Raw genomic sequence first — 23,850 nt, 5'->3', positions numbered from 1 at the left:
ATTTCCAACGACAGGTGCACTACTGTTGCGACGTTACAGTCATTCATTTTCTTGTCATTCATTTTAAAGTGACATTCCATTTCCAACTGCAGCTGCAATACTGTTGATTTTACTATGGAAATTGACAATGACAGCGACGCGTTTCCATAGTAAAATGAACAGTATTGCAGCTGCAGTTGGAAATGGAATGTCACTCTTACTATGGACCGACCAACGCATAACGATAACATCGACGCGTCGGAGCAGTAGTGCAGCTGCGGTCAGAAATGGAATGTTATCTTAATGGTTCACAATTAAGTGAAAATGCCCGTATATTTCAGTAGAGTGGATGAAATTTAATTAATTTTCTGACAAACACCGAAAAACACAGGCGACAATAGTACTTGTATCGTAAGATTGAATAAAGCTATTATTTTTTAATAATGTCACCAATAAGGTGCAGGTATGCTTTCAACTTTATAAAAGTAGACGTTCGTTCGTCTTATTGTCCCAGTTAACTGTGGTTCAAATATGCCCCGTTTAGTGCCCAATTCGTCTTCCCACATGTTTGATCTCTTAGTAAACTCCCTTAACCTTACCTTTACAATGTCATTAGGGAAATTGGAGTCATTAATTTATAAAGGCTGCTATCGACGTATTTAAATCGGTAATCCCGCGGTTTGTTTTACGGCATGATATCGGCCAATTTATCGGCGGTCGTATAACGTACGTTTAATGCACGGATCGATGTTTAATATACGAATTGAATGAAAACGATCGGTTTGATGATTAGGTAAGTTTCTGTTTGCTTGAGGTTGATTGAAAGCGATTTGTTCAAAATCTGTGGAATGACATTTTAAGAGTCCTGTCCATTTTTGTAGCTAATATTTTATACAGAACTTCTTTTCGCATAACTTCTCTAGCCTAAAAAAGTTATTTTTCAGGGTCTGCCTTAAAGCCGGCCTGCATAAATTATTCAGACTGGTTTGAGTTTTATTTTACCTATAAATTTTCAGGAAAACCGATAATTATTACATTACTTTAATTTGCATGTTTTAAATGCCTCTCATTTTGCATAGCGGTACACTAAGAAATAAAGTTTGCTCCTGATGACTCCTGTAGATAGTCTCTTTGGCCTTACCATCAGGTGAGACGTGAGACTAAGTCTACAACCGGTCAGTTTGCTTAAAATAAAAAACTAATTTACTCACAAACCTTACGTAGGTTATTTACAAAATAATAGGTCCGTTATTACGTTGACGTAAAACGTTTAAGTTTGTATATTCACTATAACAGACTTAATGAGTTACGTATACATACATAGTTTCCATCGTAAACCTTAACCAAAATATATAGATTAAGTCCCCACAATCGGTTTAGTTTAGTCCTTTCTAACTAACCTTAATAAATGACGAAACTCGGTCAAATCCTTTAAAATCACCGGAGCATTATTAAAACAAACACGAAATCCCGATCATGGACTCCGAAAACCTTTTAATTCACCGTGTTTTGATGGCAAGTGTCAATAGTGGCGTGAACAGCGTGTAGGATTACCGACCAAACACGAGGCGCGGTGCTTAAGTGCGAAAATAAAACGCAAAGAACTCTATATGGATCAAATTACCTTTAAGAGTGACATTCCATTTCCAACTGCAGCTGCAATACTGTTCATTTTACTATGGAAACGCGTCGCTGTCATTGTCAATTTCCATAGAAAATGAACAGTATTGCAGCTGCAGTTGGAAATGGAATGTCACTTTAAGCGGACTGCATTCGTACAAAAGAGCGTATTGATCGCGCAGGTGTTGGCTTGTTAGTTTTTTATTCGAGCGCGAATTTGACAAATGCTTGATATATTTTGTTTTTCACGTATAGGGGATTAAGTCATAAAAGTGCTTAATCTGTTGTGGCTGACGCGTTGTGAATGAAACCATCTGGTAGTGTTATAATTGCACTAGTGAAATCAATTTCATAAAAATGTTTGAACACGCTGCGCTCACGGCAAATGTTACAGATTTATTCTGTGATAATTAAGACGTAGTATTTTTAATTTAAAGGACCTTACTACCTACTTTAGGATGACCTTATTAAGGTCGCCGGAAGACGCTGGATGCGGGTCGCTGCCAACCGGTACGTATGGAGGTCCAAGGTGGAGGCCTATGTTCAGCAGTGGACCTCCTATGGCTGAGATGATGATGATGATTTTTAAAGGAAAATATACACATGTCATTGTATCGAGGCATATTGGACAGATAGCTTAGACAAGACCTGAGAAGTCATTTTATATGCCTACGGCAGAAAAAAGTAGGTTTATGATATTTTTTATCTCAAAAAGAAGGTATTCGTATTTCCAGGAATCCGTCGCGTGCAAGCCTTGCGGGACCAGCTGGCATAAACCGGCTCCGAATAACATGTTATCGATAATTTTCTTTGTAAAACTTCAAAGTGAACACGAATGCTTAACAATTGTTCAAGATACAGCTAATTAAATACCTAATTACAATTGGAGTAAGCACAAAGGAAATGGCTTAGATTACACATGAAAATGTATACAAATTTAAGAAGAATTCATGTCATGTTTAAAAATCTTATGTTACAATACTCGCTGATATAATCATATAATATTATTATAAGACATAAAAGCGACCAAACAATCCAAACATGCAATAATAAAAAAACTGATTTAAACACGATTTAAACTTTCGCGATTTTCACACATTATTTTTTCATAAAAGGGATTTAATTGTTCGGAAAGCTCTTTCTCCGGAACAAAGATATTGTCGTCTTCGAAACGTCAGAGATAATTTTAAAGTTTAGGTATTAGGTAAATAATATCATGTAACAATAACAATTTACTTATACAAGCGTGGAAAGGAATTGCAAAAAAGCTTTGGGTTCGAAAATACCTATTTCAGGAGCATTCTGTTTTTATACTTGGGCGGACAACTTATTCTTGTGGTTTAGAGATATCGTCTATCTCATTTCGTTATTTTATATGTCCCCTATCAGTTAATGGAGCATTCCACGGGCTGTCCCGTACAAACGCATTTTATTTGCTATGTTGCGACTTTATTCTCGGCATTTAAAGCAGGCGATTATTTTTCTGTGCATATTTTTGACCATTTATCATAGAAAAGGAAACTCTTATACCTTTAAATCTTCAGAAACTTCGCGTTTGTACGGGACAACGGTAGACAATTTCATGGAATGCTCCTAATACTCATTCAAGCATTTTAGATAGGAAAGTTCACACACTTTTCAAAAGTGGCCGTGCTGTCTCTGTGCCGTCACTGTAACAAGTCGAATTGAGCCCCTTGGTCCCGGCAGCAAAGAGCAACGAGCATTATGCCTGAGACCAAATCTTAATTAAGTCTAGGGCACCTCTACAACGGGAACTAATTAAACTTATTCCATTATTTCTGCTAACGAAATTCTAAGGACGGCCGGGCGCCATGTCGGAAGGATTTGTTGTTATTACATGATACTTTGATGGTTACGTGTTACTTATTTTACGCATAAGGGCAGTAATAGGTTTATTATTTATTTATCATGTGAAAACATAAACTAAAATATATGTTAAATAAAAATATTGAATTATATTTCCTTTAATAATTTCATTTAGCACAAGTTTTATATAGGTACGAGTACTTGTTGTTAACTGATTCATAGAAAATAAAATGTTATTTATTTTCATGCTATATTTTCATATCACTGAATAAATAAATTGGTAAAGTTAATTTCATAGCATTATTATTGTTATTCAGCGACATTATATAACGCGGCGTTGGCATTTCGAATTCTTTTCAGCCAGAACGCAGATCAAAAAGTTAATCCCTGCGTCGATTGCTCATCGTTTTCGTCATTTCCGATGATCACACGACGAGCTCTAAAGCCCGGTTTGCACGAGTTAAGTGCGTTCGCAAAAAAGAAGAAATAACACCAGCCAGAGTGGAGCTGGTGTTTTATAATGATGATGTTGATAAAGTAAACAGGGCAGGTTTATTCGCGAGATTTATGGCGCGAGAAGAATGGATTTTTTTTTTTAAATTTTGACTAACTGTATTTACAATTATCGAAGTTGGTAGAAAAGTTTTTCGTATTTGACATGTGATTCATACGCAGAGCTTTCAATCCTCTGTTAATTTCCAACATTGTTTAGCGAAAGCATTATTTAAAAAGATAATTAAGAGCTTATTCGTAACCTGTATCTAAGTAATACGGAAACTTCTAACTACTTATAATCTTGATGAAACAATGAATTAAGCACCAATAGGTAAATTTATACACATGACCTCGTAATTTTTTTGAATCTTTCGCTTACTCGAATCAATATTAGCACTATAGGTTAAACAATAACTTTGCCCCCTTGTAAAACAAATAAATATTATTTACGTAACGGCTATCTTCCAGAGCATGTCAGTTCACTCGCCTATATACTTGCCTCGTGTACAACTAGACTTAGCTGCAATTTGGAAAAGTATTGATGATTCCAGCACAAAGCGGGCGCTTGGAACAGAGATTAAGTAACTTGTGCGGCTTCAATTGTTCGAACGGGGCACAAAGGCACGATATTCCGGAAGGCAAGAATTTTGATGCTTTTCGCAACTGTCGAGGATCACTGAAGAGCCTTTTAATGTGTTCGCAGCCTTAAAACCAGCCATTGTTTCAAGACGAACAAAAAATACATGTCTTGCAATAAAATTAAAAATAAATGCTTTGTACATAGTTAATGTCTTCTTATCTTACATATGTATAAAATTATTATTACCTAATGATATTCGAATACAAGTATGTATGTAGTTACAAAGTAGGCATAGGTATAGGTACAAAAGAATAAACAAGTAACGGACATTGTATTCCGCAAAACATAACGTTCCAAAATAAAATTTTTGAATACTCCGTCTAAAAATTATAAGCTTTAAATTGCCGCTTTAAAAGTGTGTACATTTTATAGATGCAAATTGGCAGACAAAAGCTTATTATAAAAACAGCTCTACAACAATTTCACGTAGACATTACTTATGTCAGTTTTGGTCAGCTCAGCACTGTTAAATATTCATTAAGCTTTCAAAATACGCATTATTTTCCCCGCCCGGCGCGTTATCGCCACCTTTCCATCAACGAATATTTCCCAACAGCCCGTTGGCATTCAGCAAAATATGAAAAACTGCACCTATTGCATTTTTGTAAATAATCTGCAATATTTTTTAATATTTACAATCTATAAAAGAGTCAAAAGTGAAATATCGCACCGAATTCTGGTGCCCGTGAAATATTTTCTATCGTTGACATTCCGTTACCGGGGCTGCGGAAAACAAATAAATACATATAGAACAAGAATTCCTTTTACTGGCATTGGCGTATGAAAGCCGCGGTCATTTCGCTCCAGTCCACTGCAGTGTTTAAGTAAAAGGAATACACTTCTACTTTGAATGCGAGTATTATGCGAGTAAATGGAAAGGAAAAAAGAACACGGCCAGCAACTAAAAACTGCTTAGGAGCTTGGCTCTCGTTTTATCTTTGAGCACCCTGCATTGTGCAATCAGCAGGGTATTGTACGTGGCTTTTGGCTTAAAACAACACTTAAGAAAAATTTATATCTGTTCCATTTAAAGCCATTTTCTTGTTTTTGTTATTTTAACAATCTCAAAGCCTTAAAGTTTAAAAGTCAATTAAGGCTTGCAACTACGAGGCAGTTTTAAATATACTGGAAACATAAATGGCGCGTAACACCTGCCTACTCCATAGCGTACTTTTTCTAGTTAAATAAGAAATCTCATGCTGTATCAGGTACTTGCAAGTATGTATAGACTAATGTATTTACACCACAGTTGCAACTGCCTGCCTGTGGTCACTGAATCTCTTTAACTCTTTTAATTAAATTAATAATTATAGTAGACATTTACTCCGGCATTTTATTTAATAAAATGCACTAGAAATTGGCATTTTATTTATGATGTTACCACCCGAATTCCCCCAACGATCGCTCAAATTCATTCAAACGGAAGGACAACACGAGATAAAACGCACTGATCAACCTCGAATAGCCAAGCGTTCGGTTCCCGAAAAGTGGTTTGACGAAGGTAACGTCCTGGTCCTCAACCCTTTGTCTCGCAGGAATACAATGGACAGTCGCAATGGCTCCGAGATGCGATATGGGACCCTCGCCTCATGTCTACGTGACCAAATTTTGAGCGAAATGTTTTGCTCTACCTAACGGTTAAAATAAGTAATGTCATCTCCCTTTGGGAGCGTCTTCAGGCGGGTTAGGGGCTCGATATTAATACCTGTTGGTATTACCTGTCGATGAAAGCGGGGAAAATTCTAACTAGATAGTGCAGAGATGGTTATAATTAATCTTGGAATTATTTTTAGTGAAAAGGTTATTAAAACTAAGCCATGATGCCAATAACAACACAAGTACAAAAATAAAATTAGCTAAGGATAATACTTTAATACAACTAGGTTTAGCACGATCCTTTTTTGTTTTTAGTTATATGTAGTAAAAATAAAATACGTATCTCAAAACTATAAAAAGATTCGCGTAAAATTACACAATGTTATTAATACTTACCTACCAAATTCTTTGTACATTTACACGGTACGTATACATTTTGTATAATGATTTTATCATAAACCATAAAACTCTGGGAATCAAATCTATAAGAATATTAATGTTATGAATTAATGGAATTACACAGATAATAAAAAAGAATATAGAGGAATATATTTTCTGAATTTAACTATAATCGCGCTTTCGTAGTGATTCACAGAGGATTATTTTGCTTGTAGCCTTTTTTCTACAGTAATACTTATAACAACATGAACAAGTAGGTACGTAACACATCACTAGGCTTATAGTACATGAATAATATGGCTGAAGTGATGCCAATATGATCCAGAACTACTAATATCCGTTAGCCAGCCCATCTCAAGCGCCTGGTCAGCCGGTCAAAGGATCTGTTGGAAGTTTTGACTAGACCGGAAGCTGTTCTCAGACCTCCTTCACTTATTGTGCGCATTTTTTTGCCTGTTTTCGCTTTTTCCCTCGCCCGAGTGTGCTTATTCTTTGAACTCTGTATATGTTGTTTGGACATTTGCGTCTGAACCCGTCTGCTCTCAACGTGCTTAAGTTGTTGGTAATTTTAGTTTGTGTTTTGCAGAGTTTGTTACCCGTTTCAATTAGAAAAATGCTTTGTAGGCTGTGTTTGTGCGAACTGGATAAGCAATAGGGAATATGTACAAGTGAGTATAGTGTATAAATAAGTAATAAATAATGTGTGTAAGTGAATAAATGAGTGAGTGAATAAATAACGAAAAGGAAAATAAAGGTGCTGATAGACTTGAATATTCACTCGAGCATTCAAGCATTCACAGTTTTTAATCAGATTCGGTAAACGTTAGTAACTACATTCTTCTGTTCGCGAGAATGTTTTCGGAATGAGAAAGGTTATATTGTAACCTTAATATTTTTACATGCTGCATGATTAATCATAAAAGTCTTAGTTATAGGAAATAAGTATGCCTTAATTCGTTTTATTTTCATTGTGTAAGATTTTCATGTCCTAGCAAGCTGAATACACTGTGGGTACCGCAGAAATGTATTTGACCACATCCACTTGATTGTTCACCTGTTTCTCATTTAATATATTTGCTCATTACAAGTAAATGATCAAGTATATCAGTACCATAATGGTAGCATTACATTTCCAACGACAGCTGCACTACTGTTCATTTTACTATGGAAATTGACAATGACAGCGACGCGTTCAGTACCGGTAGTGCAGCTGCGGTTAGAAATGGAATGTTACTATAATGTTAGTCATCTTTATTCGGCACGAAATAATACTTAACCAATTTCACATAATATATGTATTAAGAATAGAAATATTTACTTTCACATGTCCTCTTAAAAAAAAACCGTATTTCGAGACAATGAAACCGGCAATGTAAAGCTTCACGACGTATAGACAACATACCGTTTAAATTGAACATTCATGTAGTTCATCAAACCCTTTCATTAAGCGCGGCTATATCGTGGAGTTCGCAAAACACTGCCCTACTAATGACAGACCGGGCCAGCGGCGTTTGTCCGTCCTCGTTTACTCTGCCAAAGAATCATCCCAAACTTATTCGGGCCTTTCAACCCGCCCTGCTTAACCCTCTGTAATTAGCAACATACTAGTTTTGTTGTCGGTTCAATCGTAGGACGCTACATTTGGAGCTTAATGAGAAGAACTAGTGCTGTATTAAATGTAGATTATAAAATAACAAATTGTTGTATCAATTTGTGAATAAATAAAGTTTCTATACAATTTTTTTCACAAATTTGTAGTCATAAAAAGGTTGGATAAAATTTATAATTTAAGGCGCTCTTATAGTTGAGTTTTACGTTTCCGAGGGGGTGAAGCAGACGAGTGGTAGAACAGGCGGGCGGGCGCCCCGCGCACCCCGCCGCACCATTCCCGCGCAGCACGTCTACATCCTTATTCTGGCGCCATCGGTATTCTGAATATTCTGATTTGTCAGTTCCGGGATTTTTTCCGGAAAATAATATCGAATAAGTTTTATTAGCAAATTCGTAATTTAATGAGTACTTAATGAAATTATATACAATATGAGAGTATACCCCGACAAACTAAGAACCTAATCAAATTATACCCAATTACTATGAGACAGAAATTAGTACTTAAGTACTTACCTTAAAAATATAATAGAGTTTGACCAAGAAAATTCTGCAACGATTTTGATTGCACACGCAGTGCAAGTGTTATTTTGAACGACAAACCTTCATGAAATTATGATTAACACTTGCACTGCGTGTGCAATCAAAATCGTCGCAGACTTGGCCTAATTCTAGAAGTCAATTTCGGGCAAGTAGGTATTGAAAATAAGGAGGAATACTGTAGTTCGTTTTTTTTTGCATTAGAAAGTACTTGAAAGAAGGTAAGCGATCTAGACATGTCTTTTAATTGAAAAGCGCTTTTTAAAAATCAGTAACTATTACTTATGAAAGCTTATTTTATATATTAGGACTTTTATTTTATATAAAATCAATCAACATTTGGCATGATGTGTCACATCCCCGTAGCTGCAGGCGTCCATAGGCTATGGTGAATGCGGGTCGTATGCTGGCTTGCCACCAGTGTGGTATATAAAAACAGCATTTTTTGGAATAAATTTCCATATAGCACGGTACGGACTTGGCGGAAATAAGGTAGAAGTACTAGTGCACAACGCTGCACTAGTATTCGACACGGGCACTTTATGTCAAAGTGACAAGAATTAAATTTGAATACAGAAAGATCGTCGCCGTTCAAATTTAACCTATATTACTTTGACATAAAGTATAGTGTGTAGCTTTCAAATAGAGCTCAACGGCTAATCCTATTGTCTATTGTTAAGTAAAACCGCACGTGCTACTTACGTGCAAAAAAGGGTCTTAATTATTTTATTTGGCACCTGAGCGCCGGCTAGGCCAACGCTCAAAAAACCAGTGTAGGTGCGCTCTACAATAACGCGCCTTTGTGTCATCTCAATGACACATTTTAGACTGGTTCTGTAGCGTTCGACTCGCCGCACTCAGTAACCGGAGTACGTATTTTTTATGCAGGTGGTTGTGGCACGTGGCATGAGCGGTTTTATTTAACAATAGACAATAGGAGTCTGTGGCCATGAGTAAGCCCATTCATAATAAAAAAAAAAAGGATTAGCCGTCGAGCTCTATTTGAAAGCTACACACTATACCCATGTCGAATACTAGTGCAGCGTCGAGCACTAGTACTTCTACCTTACCTAATATTAAACACAAAACCATTTTAGGCATTTTTCGACCACTTCCCTTAAAACGCATGTAGGTAACTCGGAAACTAAAAGCGGTGAAATGGTTAGGTACCACTCGGAAGCCGGTGTTGCTCGAAGGGTACCACCATACACTAAACACTCCCACATAGGTATTTGAATCCCGTACACATATGTTTAAATGATTCAATTTGAAATAGCCTTTAATAAAATTTGTTTACATAATTTATCAATCGTGACTGAATTCCGGATTGGTTAGACGGGTGTGTGCCTTTGCTTCCCAACTTGTTATAAATTGACAATATGACGGGCGAATGTCTGAAATGTCACAGTAATTAAGAATTCTTTTGCTTTTCTTCGTAAGAATGTTGAAAAACATTGTGTGTATAACATATTTGCATATTTATACAGTGGTTACCCATTTTATGAAACGTCCACTAAACTAGCATAGGTCCGACGCTGGCAGTGGCCACGGGCGTACTGGCGCGGGGAATAGGCGCAAGGTATTGCCGCGTAGGGTGTAATTTAGTAGGCAAAAGTTGAATTCATAAAATTATGAATGAAAAGATTAACGTATCGATAAAAGGACCAGCAAAAACGAAGATTTACTTAAAAGCTATCGAATGAGGTAAGTTTCATATCCATTTTCGTCGTAGTACTTCTAAAATATGGACCAAAAGATAGCCTTAAGCATGTTTTCAACTTAAGATTCTATCGAGAAAATAATGAGCCGTTTTGTTTCTGACAAGCAATAACGTAGTTCAAGGACTAAAGTTATACATACTAGAAAATAATGCATGAAATCCTTGTAAAAGTCTGTAAATATGGTTACAAAAAAGCGCATTTTACTACACACCGCGCCTTAATGCGAGAAACATAATGAGTTTTAAATATTTTTTATTCAATAAAAATTTTAATTGTTACATTCAAAGCGCGAATATGATATGAAATTTGTAATTCTAGCTTATTACAAAAACATACAAAGGTAGGATATGTGCGTATGTCCGTAACACGTCGATCCCTAAAATTTATAACTCGATTATATTTTCGAGAGCCCAAAAAAAGAGGGCCACGCAAATTCGAATTTAATAAGAACTCCAACAAAAAACCTTAGCACAACTACAGGGCGTGCAAGCGCTCCGTGCAGCTGACGCCAAAAATATGGCATATTATGATGTCCCTAATCTACTTCACGCTTCGATGGCCGCCTGTCGATAACAATAACCGACTTAATACGCCCGATAATCGGTTTTGCTATTCGAAAACATCCGTGATTGACACTTTTGATGACGTCTGAGTTGAACCAAACGTCCCGCGTTAGCTGGGATTTGTGTTTGGAGGGGAATGTTAAATCGGGAGGTAAAATCTGGTCGCCCTGAAAATTGTAGTCGTAAAAGTTTGATCAATGGTAGTAGTTAGCTTTTAATGTCTAAAAAATATTATCATAAACAAACATCGTACATTTTCCAGCATTTTTGGTGCAGCAGAGTGGTGTTAACGGAATTGGTATAGATAATTTCAACTGAATGGTAAATTAAGGTTAATATTAACGTAATTAACGCTAATTAATCATTAGGGTTGAAATTATTTATACCAATTCCGTTAACACGACTCCGCTGCACCAAAAATGCTGGAAAATGTACGATGTTTGATCATAAGATTGAATGAGTATAAAAAGTAACGTCATCGACAAGTATCATTTTTGAGTGAATTATTAAACATTTTATTCGGAAAATGTATCCTTGATTTAGCAGGATCCATGTGCATTCGCATAGAAGAAGAAGAAGAAGAAATACGTTTATTTAACATATTGGAAATAACACACAAAACAAATTACACAAACTATTAAGATGCTAAAGAGGATCCCCACTCAGCATAATGCCGCGGCAAGCCATGACGCTGATTTTCAGTGGGTACCTGACTTAAAAACTAATCTACACCTAAACACTAAAACTAAACGAGTGACAACACGCACTTCAACACAGATTATAAAATACAGTCATACAATAAAAGAGGGAAACTACAACAAAGAATAAACTTAATTTAGGTAGTTTATCATTTTTAGCAGGCTTAACGTTGCGGACCGTTGTTGGCTTTCATACTGGCACACAAATACTGGCATACAAATATGAACGTGGATAAATATCAATTGAATATCGCAACAAACAGGATTAGTAACTGTTTAGTCAAAACAATCAACCAACCGAATGATAATCAAATCGAAACAAGTGCAGTATGCTGCGGATATCCATTAAGTGTGGTCATGTTTAATGATACAAGTTGCCGCATTTAGTGTTGTGGCGATACCGGAAATATTTCTAGTAGTGGCTCCTCTACACGATGGGCCAACGCCGGCCACTCCAAGGGACGCATTTATGCGTTAGAGGGAGCAAGTGATATTGCTATCTCATTCTACCGCATGGCTGCGTCCCATCATATCCGAGAATAACTTGTATTTTTTCAAATATTTAAGCATAATTTATAATTTTTTTTAACGGACCGAAACAAACGCATATTAGGTACTAAGATAAATTAGGTATCTTCGAAAGCTTAGTGTTGTCGGTAATATTTATAATAAACCTTAAAACTTAAGGGATAATATTAGTTAACCCTTATCTTGGCATTGTAACACCCGTGATACATGGAAAATTAGAAAATCTAGCGGATTCACTTTATGACTAATCGAAGTATCTTTATAGGATGCAGAACTGTTCGGTTCTATTATAGTCGCAGTTCTAAAGTAGGTTTACTTTTAATTTAAGGAAGCAGTTTTGTTCTGTATGTATCAAAGGTGACCTGACCCTATTTCATAAAGTTTTTTCAAGCAATGCGTTTAATATGCCTTTTTTACATGCGTTGTTATAATAACAATGAATGTGGGTTATAAAATATGTTATGTACGTTTTCAACAAATTCATTTGCCCGTGTTTTCCAGTTTTGATACACAAAGTACGCGGGTAATATTTTCAAAGACTCGAACCGACTTGAATATTTTAAACCGAGTCTTTCACTATTAATATTTTCAATATCTCACGGAAGTTTTGCCTACTTGATCTATAATGTATATTCCCTGGTCACCCAGATGTCCAGATGTTATTAAATATTAGACACTATTCGGAAACATTTCTGCGGTACATCACTAGCCGCATTCATTTAGCCCTGAGCAAACTGTTTAAGCCCGCAATGTTTAATGGATGGTAAATTGCACATTAATATTGCGCTATCCTAACCGCGTCTCCTCACTAGGCCGGCAAAGCCTATAACAGTAATAACAATTAGTAATTGCCGCTACTACGTTAAATTATTGTGTACTGAGATAATTTACCAATAATTCAGTGAACGTCGGTGTAAACTTAAATGATGAACTTTTGGTAAAAAAGATGGCTTCAACATTGATGGCTTACGGATAGTAATGAATTTGTATTTAACTACTATGGTAAAGTTTAATAAGATATCTTGATAAAATCGCTAATAAAAGTGAACTTTAGTACTGGTGAATAAAATTCAAAATATCATGACCAAATTTAGATGCGAGCTCTGCAAGGTAACTTTACAATTTATATACGAATTCTAAACAATTAACGCTACAAATTTGAATTTCGAATTTTAAACAAGCTCACTGACCAGCATTTCGGAACTAAAGTTTTTCAATAGAAAGGAGGATGGGTCAATTATACATAGTGCTGCAGACATTTTGGACTAGTCATTGAGTTTTCACTCTTGTCGGCACTCCCGGAGTGCAACCGTTGTTTTTTTTTCACAAGAAGATTTCTTATTCACAATTATTATATGTAAATTTAAAATACAATGGACCATGTTTTAATTGAATCAGTAATGAATGTCAATATTTACCTAAAATCTCTGTTTTAAAATATCAGATTTGCGAAAACAAAATTAAAAGCATAACGAATAATTATCCAGATTAGTAAACAACAGCGAGAGCAGTAAACTACATACACTACACTTCAAAGGGGTACGCCTATAGGTACCTACTTTCCGAACTTGTAGTGTGCACGGGCGAAATATTAACTACTCGTTCTACAACTGTATTAAAATTCTCACTCTCGGCATCATTGTCGGGAGGGCAATGAAACAAAAGAATAATTCCATCTCACTTCCACGCCCTGATATTAATATTTCCTTTTCGCTATACACCGTGGACCCTTGAAAGCGTCTCACTTATGAATGTGTTAGTGATAGGAGCGTTTAGATTACATGGCCGTGTGTGTACCTTGACGTGAACATGCTGGTTTACAAATGCATCTTAGCAGAATTCACAAAGATCCGTGTTATTCAAATCTTGTGTCAGAAGACGTAGCGAACGAAGTAAAAATATATGTTTTAACTTACCTCGTCTGTGTCTGACGTGATATTTACTTTTGGGATTCGTTGGGGTGCAGCAAGATTGTTCGTAGTAGAAATTGTATGAACTTTCCACTTCTGAAGATTGTTGCACTGCCTGGGATCGAACCTGCCACCCGACTCCGAGAAGGAGGAACAACAGCCACCGGACCACCGAAGCGAAGCCCCCCATAGTCCGTCCATTAGTGTACATTTTAGTACTAATATCACTGTCACTAACACTAAAAGTCAAAGTTTATTTAAATGTCTGAGGGCTAAGCAACGTTTGGTATTCTGTAAAACAAAATTAATATTTTATCTTCAAAAGCCTAGCTATAAAATTATCTGCTGTTAGCATTGTAGAAATAACAATTATAAAGTGGTAACAATTTTCATGATGGATGGTTGGAGATTTTATCAAAGAGCAATATTTAAGAAGATATATATTTTCATAAGCAAAACTCGGCGCTAGTTAATATTTAATAATACTGAGACCAAGAAATTATGATAAGTAAAGTAAAATAAAGTTAATTATAAAACCATGTTCAATTTTTTAATAGTTACTTCTACAAACATAAATCTAGATAAGGCGATGCGTGCTAGGGTATAATTACAATAATTGTTCTGGAAGCTACATTTGTATCAATCACTGATATTCGTCCGGCACATTTAGTTGTTTTATTTCATTTCTATAATATATTATTATGGAGCAGCTCCGCCTTTCGATGCGAACGATAAGTTGAGCCGCGAACAGGGTGGCAAGGACTGGGTATTATTTTAATTAGACGTGAAATTGTAGTGTTTGAGTCGACTTTCTTTTTGAGACCAAACGGTTAATTTAATTAACTACACGAAAGGTGTGGTAGTATAGCATATTTGTGTTACTGTTTAACATAGTGTTTCTCATAGTTTCTCCTTATTGTACTAACTGCGACTGAGCTCAGTGAGCCTTAGATGTTATACATATTTAATATAATCAGTTTTTATACCTCTAACTAATAGCTACGGAGCCATAAACTGAGTATTTATATGTTTGTAATATACTTAAATGTTTCTGTTATTAGTTTGATATATTCGTTTCAATAAATACACTGAAGTGTAACGAAAATAGGTAACTTTTTAAATAAATTGCCTATAAATTAACCTGTTTAAATATTTTTAAGCTTACCACTAAAATTTTTATTGATTTGCGCTTTTTCCAAACATGACGATAAATTACTAACATAATAAGGTTTTGTTGTACAATACTTAAAATAAAGCTGAATATGTAAAAGATTTCTTTTTAATATTCCACTTTGAGAGTTCTTACTAAATCATATGTACTATAAACAAACTAATCTACAATCTAAAATTAATAATGAATGCATAATAAATTGGCACATAGTTTATTGCTTTAAATAATTACATAAACCCAGTACCCCTAATATTATTATTATATTAAAACATCAAGTACTACAGCATATTCAGGTATCAAACATTACGTTTCACACATAGTCCTTAATTGTTTCTAAGTTTAATTATTAAGGGAATCTTGCGAGTTTGTAAATATCGTTCATTATTCATCACGCCGCCGGGTAAGCACAGCTTGTAGGCCTAAATCATCGCGGGGCGCGGTCGAACCTAATTCTAGATTGAGTGTAGGTATTTTAGCATGGTTACTATTAGAAGGTAACGCTGAATACTCTTCGAAGGCTTTGTTCATAATTTTCAGTATTAAAATTACATTATATTGTTAAGAGAAAGTGTAAGCCTGAAACGAATGTGCAGGTTTTAATTAATCAGCAGCATAGATGTTACTACTACAAAATATGAAGTTATAAAAATACTGGTTGCTTTGATCATAACAGCTGATATCTTTAACAAATATTTGTATGAAATCTCCCATTTTGAACAAATAAAAATCGGTGAATAATGAATCAAGCAACAAGCCATTTGCCACCGACATTAAATAATAAATCCAATAACGAGACCAAAAAACAGCAACATCCACATGCCCATTTTCACAATAAGAATGACAATTTTGCTTGTTGATTTTACATTAAAAAAGTCTATGGTTGTGGGGTTGTTTAATGGGTGTATGGGCCATTAAGACCCACCGGCTAAGCACACCTCTGTAATGGAAACCGCACGGATATGCAACAGGGGATGGCGACATTACATAGCGGCCCTTTATTTCAACCTATTATAGGACACATTTGCAGGATTTAATGGTCACATTCGAAATAAAGTTCAAATAAAATTAGCTTTAGGAACCTTTACGAAAGGTAACGGGTTAGACCTTCAACCGAACAAAGGAAAGGTACCGTTATGTCCAAGATAAAACGCAACGAAAGTATAACTCAGACTCTGGGTTTTTAAATTTTGCATATAACTAATGAATATGTTTTTGTGTGCAATGGGTATTATTGCTTCTTTTACGTAGTTAATTAAAATTGCCTAACAATTCTAGGTACTAATTATTTATTTAGTCGTTAGATTGGTCAGCTATTTAGATAGAACCATCGTAACCGATTTCCGAAGCTAACCAGGTCGTCAACGTTTAGTTCGACTTCGACTATCTATTCTAAATATCCACTGATAGTTCGTTAATTATATTTATATTGATTTTGTGATTACGTATCGTGTTTAAATATACATGGCGCCTAACTCAACCCTTAAACGTTTCAAGCAAATGATTATAAAATTCATGAATAACTTCGTAAGAGCGGAGATTACACGGGTTAGGTATCAGTGAATAAGTAAATATCATCCAGTAAATTTAACTCAAAGTATGGTACGGGCCCTCGTCACATGACCGATATCCCACTGAAAGCTATCAGGGATCGCCTGGTGAAAGAGTCCAGCGATGAATTAAATAAACGAGGCCTAAAAGGGATAGAGATGTTTACCCTTCAAGATGTTTTTTATGTGATAAACCCCCGAAACCAGATAACGTTTCTCATTTCATATAGACGCCTGCAAAAAGGAAAATGTGTTGCGTATTATATTTCTAGAGGAAAATAGCGGAGACTATTAGCAAAAAGTCACCATTAATGACAAAAAACCTTTCTCCGATTTCCTGAAGACTAATAAAATAAACTTATCTGTGGATAAATGTGTATTGAGTTACTCTACTTAACTAAATAGTAGAGGATAAGGTGATAAAAGAAAAAAAGTAGTCAGCATCCAAATCCAAAACAGAGCCAAAATTGCATAAATATCAGCGCTCAAAAAAATTTGGTATCAAAATTTTTTTGGTGTCATTGCAGATGGGTAAAAAGCGCTAGGTCATATTTTCTGTATGTGATGCGAATAATTGTATATTCAGCTTTTCACACATGAATAATACAAGCGTAGTCACAAAAAAAGCGGGTGCCAGGTTATCACCCGGAGAAGGGTCCTCTAAATTTTAGTTGAAATGATTAATGATATCGGGTTAGCACATGAATGAATTTTGTTCAATTGACAGTAGATCTTTCTGAGTAAACATTTCCGATCTCCCCCAGTTTCAAATAATACTTAAAGAGTATCAACATTAAACTCGTTTCGTATTTTGTTTGTATCCTTTAGGATCAAGGAGACGCGCTGGGAGATATGATTTGGAAAAGAAATGAAAAATACATTAAAAATCATTACTCATCTTGAGTCAATGTCTGACTAGAGGTTTATAATTGATCATCATCTGTTTCCTTAAGGATTTACGCCAGCATTTGAAGAGTATATTTCATTTTTAGACTGCTTCATGCATATTTACAGATATTCAAGTCAAAAAATAAGCCAATATTGCGATGTTTAAGAGGCTTCAAGCTAAGTTACTTCTTCGTTTAAATTTAAACAACTATATCTACTTACACCTTTCTTAATATACGCACAACATTACTTAAATGTCTTCATTATTTCGGCATGAACCGTCAATTAGGATTCAAATAGAACATCACCACAGCTACACATTCTCAACGGCTTATTCAGATACCATAACCGGACCCCACGTTTTCGAAGAAAAAAGTTGTTGGAGCATTGCGGGCCGCTCTCGGTCACCCGAACCGGTTCTGTAATGATGTCTTCATCTTCATTACCGGTGATTCACTGCGGGTCCACTTATTTTACTTGGCTAGCGGGGGTAATGTTATTATCAAACTTGTGTGAATATTTTTTGTATACTTTAACACTCTGCAGCTGGCTTGTTTTATTTTAAAATTTATGTGAGTACTTAAGATTAATTGCATTATCTTTTTACTAGTATTAAGTATCTGTTTTTTGTTAAGTTTCGACCATTTGTGACTTGCTTTTTGGTACTTAATGTAAGTCATTTTTTTTGTGAAGATTAAATAATTAAAAATTATAGCGCCCTTCCACCAATATTAATGTGACAAGGATTCATTAAGCAGATTCTAATCTGTTTTAATATCAGTCGATCTCATTTCGCAATACAATTATACCGTTACTGCCCATTTCATGACAGGCTTCGCTCATTATGAGCGAAGAATGTTAAGAAATTTCATCCGACAACCCATTGAGGCAGCCCTCCCAATTGTACGAAGGTGTTCCAATTCAATGGTAGATGGAATGGGGGTACGAGTATAATGAAATTTCGCCTCGATAAAGACCACTGAGCCCGTAATACAATACTTGATGTTTCCTACACAGCCCGTATCCATATCATACCCATTAAACTGCATAAATATATCTACGGAACACATCTTCGTTAAGCAAATTAACACTTGCCTGCATTTAATACTTATCATTATACCTTATGACTCATGAGTTTAAAAGTCATTACTTAATTATTGTTCGGCAGTCAGACGTTCATTTAGAAAAAATATATTAGATATCTACCTAATTTTATTTATTTACTGTTTAAGACATTTTCTACAGGTATTTGTCACTGATGATTTAGAGTGCTTTCAGGTAAATTTTTAGTTATTAATATTGTTGCTCCTTGGTTGTTTGACAGAATGTTACCTAAGTAAGCATTCATTCTTCTTCATTATGTCGTACTTGAAGGGACCGTTTGCGTTAAATTATAATTATGAATATATTTAGTAAACAAATTAATTGGTCCACAGGAGGGTGCGTATCGTAATCAATAATTGCGTAAATGAGAAGTAGGTAATCCAGACGAACAAATGGGCTGCCCAGAAGAGATACGGTTCGGTCCCTGGAAATTGGCTCTGAATTATTAATTACTACAATACTGTAACGGCAGCGAATTGTAAGCTTCTTAACAAGGGAACTGAATAAATATCAGTGAAAGATAGTGAAACCAATGATTTATAATAAATTATTATGCGGACTAAAATATTTAGCAGAGTGGGATTAAAACTATGCCGCATAGGGATTGCGGAATCTTAAAACAAGCCTTTTATTCGGAGTGTTTGAAAGAGTTTGGCGGGTAATGCTATGTTAAAAGTATGCAAATTTTGTACTCGTGATGGTGCGTCTTCATCAGAATCAGTTCATGTCTATTTAGTTTTAAGCATGAGATTTACTGGCGTAACAACTATCAAAGATGGTTATTGAAGGGATTAAGATCGAAGGGTTGTGAATAGTTGATAATCAAAGTAGATTTTGTCTCATATGCAAACGCTGCTAGGAATATTAATTATTACTTATTACCTTAATCAATATCAAGGGCGTATTGCTGAGATTGTGTTATGACTAACACACGGCAAGTTAGTTATTAATACAAGTCGGTTACATAAACCTCAAGTCTAATTAGTTTCTGGAGTAGGTACAAAATCAATTTAATGCTACTAACGGTATACCAACAATTGCCCTTTGCCGCAATATCAAGGATTTGTATTACTGTAGGCATTCAGCATTGCATAATTTATTCCTTTCTAGTTATTTCTCGTTGTGAGTACCACAACCAACTGTTATGTGGTTTAATATTTTACATAAAAGATAAGTTTACTAAGTTTTATAAGTATTTTAGGACTTCAGTTCAATTGTTAGGTTTGGACTGGGACTCTACATGTAAGTAATTATATACCTACATGAAATAGGAGTTTTACTTGACCCAATAGATTATTCATAAGTTGATATATTTAGATTAGGATAATATGCAATGGATGTAAAAGCCTATGATGATATCACTAAGCAAAATTGTACGTAATATTATCAATCATAATTCATAATTTAAGTCAAAAATACTTTACGCAGACGGTAATACCTAGACGATAATATAATTATCTTTTTGAAGATAAGTTACAGTTTTTTTTACTTTGTTATATGTAGTAGGATTAGAAGGAGCTTTATTATTACGCGGTGTACATATTTGTACAGGTTATACATACTATCCTAATGATTTATTGTTACTAAATAGGTAATAATAATATTATTTATTATTATACAACTACAGTCCGCTAAAGGAACGTAGGGTACAGTTGGATATTTGATTACCACTAATCTGTAAATAGAATCATTTTGATCAAATCACCCATATTGTGAGTTACTCGCAAGAAATATTTGATACCTGCTTCCCTTACAAAGCTTATGAATTTGGGGAGGATTCGCTTCAATGGATTCTGGCCACGTAGCGGCACACGTAAATATCGGCCTCTTGTATTATTGATACAAATGGAGATATCAATTGTTTTGGACAATAACATTTCTGACAATGGAGGTATCTTTGGTGGGAATGTTTGAATTATTGTGGACGTAGGGGAAGTGTGTGACTCGGCCAATGACGGATTTCATATATTTTTTATTTAAGACTGATGGCTGATAGACTTTTATAATTATAAACTTTTGATGATTGGCAGTTTATCTATTATTGACCTTTATCGGGTAGAATGCTGACAAGCAGGTTCCAGATATAAGGTTACTTATTGTATAAAATATACCAATAACATTTCAAATAAGTCGGTTGTGCTTTAAAAATTGGATCATAGGTACATTATACGGTAATTTTCCATTACGTTTTAGAGTAAATGTTAGTAAGAGGTTATCTTTACAAAGAAAAACTACTTTCCACGCTATATCTTATAGGTATTTGCAGGAATTTAGGTGGTTGCTGTACCTACACGGGTTTTCACCTGTAGATAGGTATTATTATGTTATATTTTGATATTAGAAAATCTAGCAGACGAGGCTCGTTAGAAAGTCTATTTGATCCTAGTTCCTAGTATTTCAGTCAATTTAAACGAGTTAGGCAACTGATTTTCAGAGGGAACTACATATTTACAACAGAATTTCTGTGTTATGTATGCAGCATGATGTGCATCTGTATTCGACGTCTATTTATACTTTTGGGTTGATGAACTCACGGAGCTGCGGATGGACGAGGTTATAGAAAATCAGTGCCGGATAATAATATTGATTTAGAGTCTTCTTCTTTATAATAAGTAGATAATATTCATCAATTCTTTGAAGAGAAAAGTTTGGCCAGTCACGTATCTCATGTTTTTTCCAAACAAACTTTATTTAGAATTGTAAGATTTAATAGTTTTAATGAATGATTGCGGGGATAATTTCTCGCCTTAAAAGCATTGGCGTATTGTTTGTGATCGTAAACTTTTCTGTGCACAATGTTTTAAAATGTTCACTTTCTGTAATAGATAGTCCGCATTTCTTTGCTTATACCTATTTCATAACTGTGATATTCACAATCAACCAACTATGAAATTTAATTACAGTTATACATGATAAATGTATATTGAATCGTCCTTCGAAAATATTCGTTGTCAATAATTGAGTCTTATGCCGCGATTCGAGAAATGAATTAGAGATTCACTAAATATGAAATAGTCAAGATAATTATCTTTACTATATCGTATCTAGTTAATCTCTAATTCATTTCCCGAACCGCGCCGTTATAAATTTGTATTCACATGTCAGCTTTTACGTCGCGCAGTCTGTTTTTGTTTACACAACGAAATGTGCCGGAATCATATCATATTTTAATACACAATAATATTGTAGCTCTGCCCAGAACACGGGAATGGTGCGCCGACCAACCTCATCCGTAATCCGTCGAACCAAACACGTTGCAGTTTCACATAAAAACAAAGAACACACAGAAAACCAAAGCACTTTATTTATAAGTACATAGAGTCACTAACAATAATTGCAATTTACAACTTAGAACGCAACATTGTTAGATGAAACAAGTTTTTGCAGTCGGAGTATTACGAAGAAGTTTATCGCGGAGGTCTCGCACACGTCCATCGCGCGTGCCGGCCGGCGCACAACTAACTGGTTGGTCCCATTCCATACAAAACTTTTAAGTCACGGAGACGGCAAAGCTATGTCGCGCCTCTACAATTCACGCATACAGACGTGAGCAATACCCTATGCACAAACACGAAAGCAAGCTTCCAAGTTCACTAAATAAACGAACACCAACACAAACAAACGCCAACACCGTCTACCCCCTGTGCACGAGACTCGAGAGCGGGACGCGAATATAAACAATTCGTTTCGGAGCTCGAGTGCAAGCGAGAAACAAGTACCGCAACAGATGTATATTACTTCACTCAGGTAAGTATTGCAAATGTTAGAGTGTGCGACGGAGAACGCGCATGTATTTAGCTTACGGGAGACCGGCTGCGTTTGAAAGGGACGGAAACTGTTAAAGTCACCCACTACAGTACATTCCTTACTGATACCGGCGCGCCGTCGTCGTACCTTTCGATCGTTCAAGTGGCAGATGAAGCTTTCAGGGTTGTCACCTGATGCAAAATAAGTTAGGCTCCAAGTCGAGTAAGTAACAGCAATGTTGATTAAGAGACACTCCATACAAACCTAGACCCCATTTTCCTTTCTAGATATATTGGTGTTATGCAAAATATTTTAGATTTATAAGTATGTAAGTATATTTTTATTTATTTATTTTAAATAACAGTTACTAAAATGACATCGAACAAATGTTTGGAACAACTTTATACTGAAATTACAGATTTATTGGATAAACTAAGAAACTCTAGCAGTTCCAAGTGTCGTTATTTTAGCACTTATTTGACTGGGACATAAATGTAGGTAAGGTAAGGTGTAGGTTTAGTTTATCGATTTTTGACCTGACGTCTCACTAAACGAATAATGTGAATAAATTTGTTGTTGATATAAAGAATACCTCGACATAAAAAATAATTATACTTGGTCAAGCAAATCTTGTCAGTAGAAAAAGGCGCGAAATTCAATTTTTGTATGGGACGATATCCCTTCGCGTCTACATTTTTCAAATTTGCCGCCTTTTTCTACTGACAAGATTTGCTTGACCATCTATAGATGTCATATTTAGGTGTTCTTGTCTGTGTGTTCCGTCTTTAATAAATTAAATAATCTGTTAGAATTGTGAACTTTAAAATTAATCAAAATATGTATAACCAATTAGGTTTAATATTATAATAAAGTTAATCGGGAAAATGAATTATACACACACCCAAGGCCAAAAGTATGGAAACAAGCTTATATTTTGATAGAAAAGTTTGATTTTATATTATTCATTGACGATTTGAAAACAATATGGTAAAAATTATAATAGAACATTTGAATAGTAAATTACTGAAAGGTTGGCTACGATAGAGAGGAGGATTTTTGTATGGTGTCCATAGAGAAATATGCCCTTTTGAAAAGACTGTCCTATCTATCATCTTGGTCCTAACTTTTTTTTATCTTTTCGACAATATGTTAGGATATTTTGATATGTAGCGGGAATTTTTAATATTTTGGGGGTGACATGCAAATTTTAGGATACAAATATACAACAAAGATAGATACATGAGACATTAAAGAAAACAACGTTGTTTC

At 35.2% G+C, this 23,850-nt stretch overlaps 1 protein-coding gene across 2 annotated transcripts in view; it reads right to left on the bottom strand.

The window, feature by feature from the left end:
- Positions 1–23,850, bottom strand: part of LOC134671231 (semaphorin-2A) — a 433,155-nt gene that overhangs the window by 131,819 nt on the left and 277,486 nt on the right. Inside the window, exons 1-2 of one of the 2 annotated variants that reach the window (XM_063529029.1) lie at positions 22,060–22,475; positions 14,131–14,415 (exon numbers count right to left, since the gene is read on the bottom strand). The exons of the other annotated variant lie outside the window; for it this stretch is intronic. Of the exons in view, the coding sequence (XP_063385099.1) occupies positions 14,131–14,335 (205 nt within the window). The 5' untranslated portion in view covers positions 14,336–14,415; positions 22,060–22,475. Of the gene's footprint in view, positions 1–14,130; positions 14,416–22,059; positions 22,476–23,850 lie in introns of those variants that run through there. 2 annotated transcript variants of the gene reach the window in all.

The sequence above is a fragment of the Cydia fagiglandana genome, chromosome 15 (genome assembly GCF_963556715.1).
Source record: "Cydia fagiglandana chromosome 15, ilCydFagi1.1, whole genome shotgun sequence".
NCBI lineage: Eukaryota > Metazoa > Arthropoda > Insecta > Lepidoptera > Tortricidae > Cydia > Cydia fagiglandana.
The sequence above is the reverse complement of the archived record's forward strand: the minus strand, read 5'-3'. Positions and strand labels throughout refer to the sequence as shown.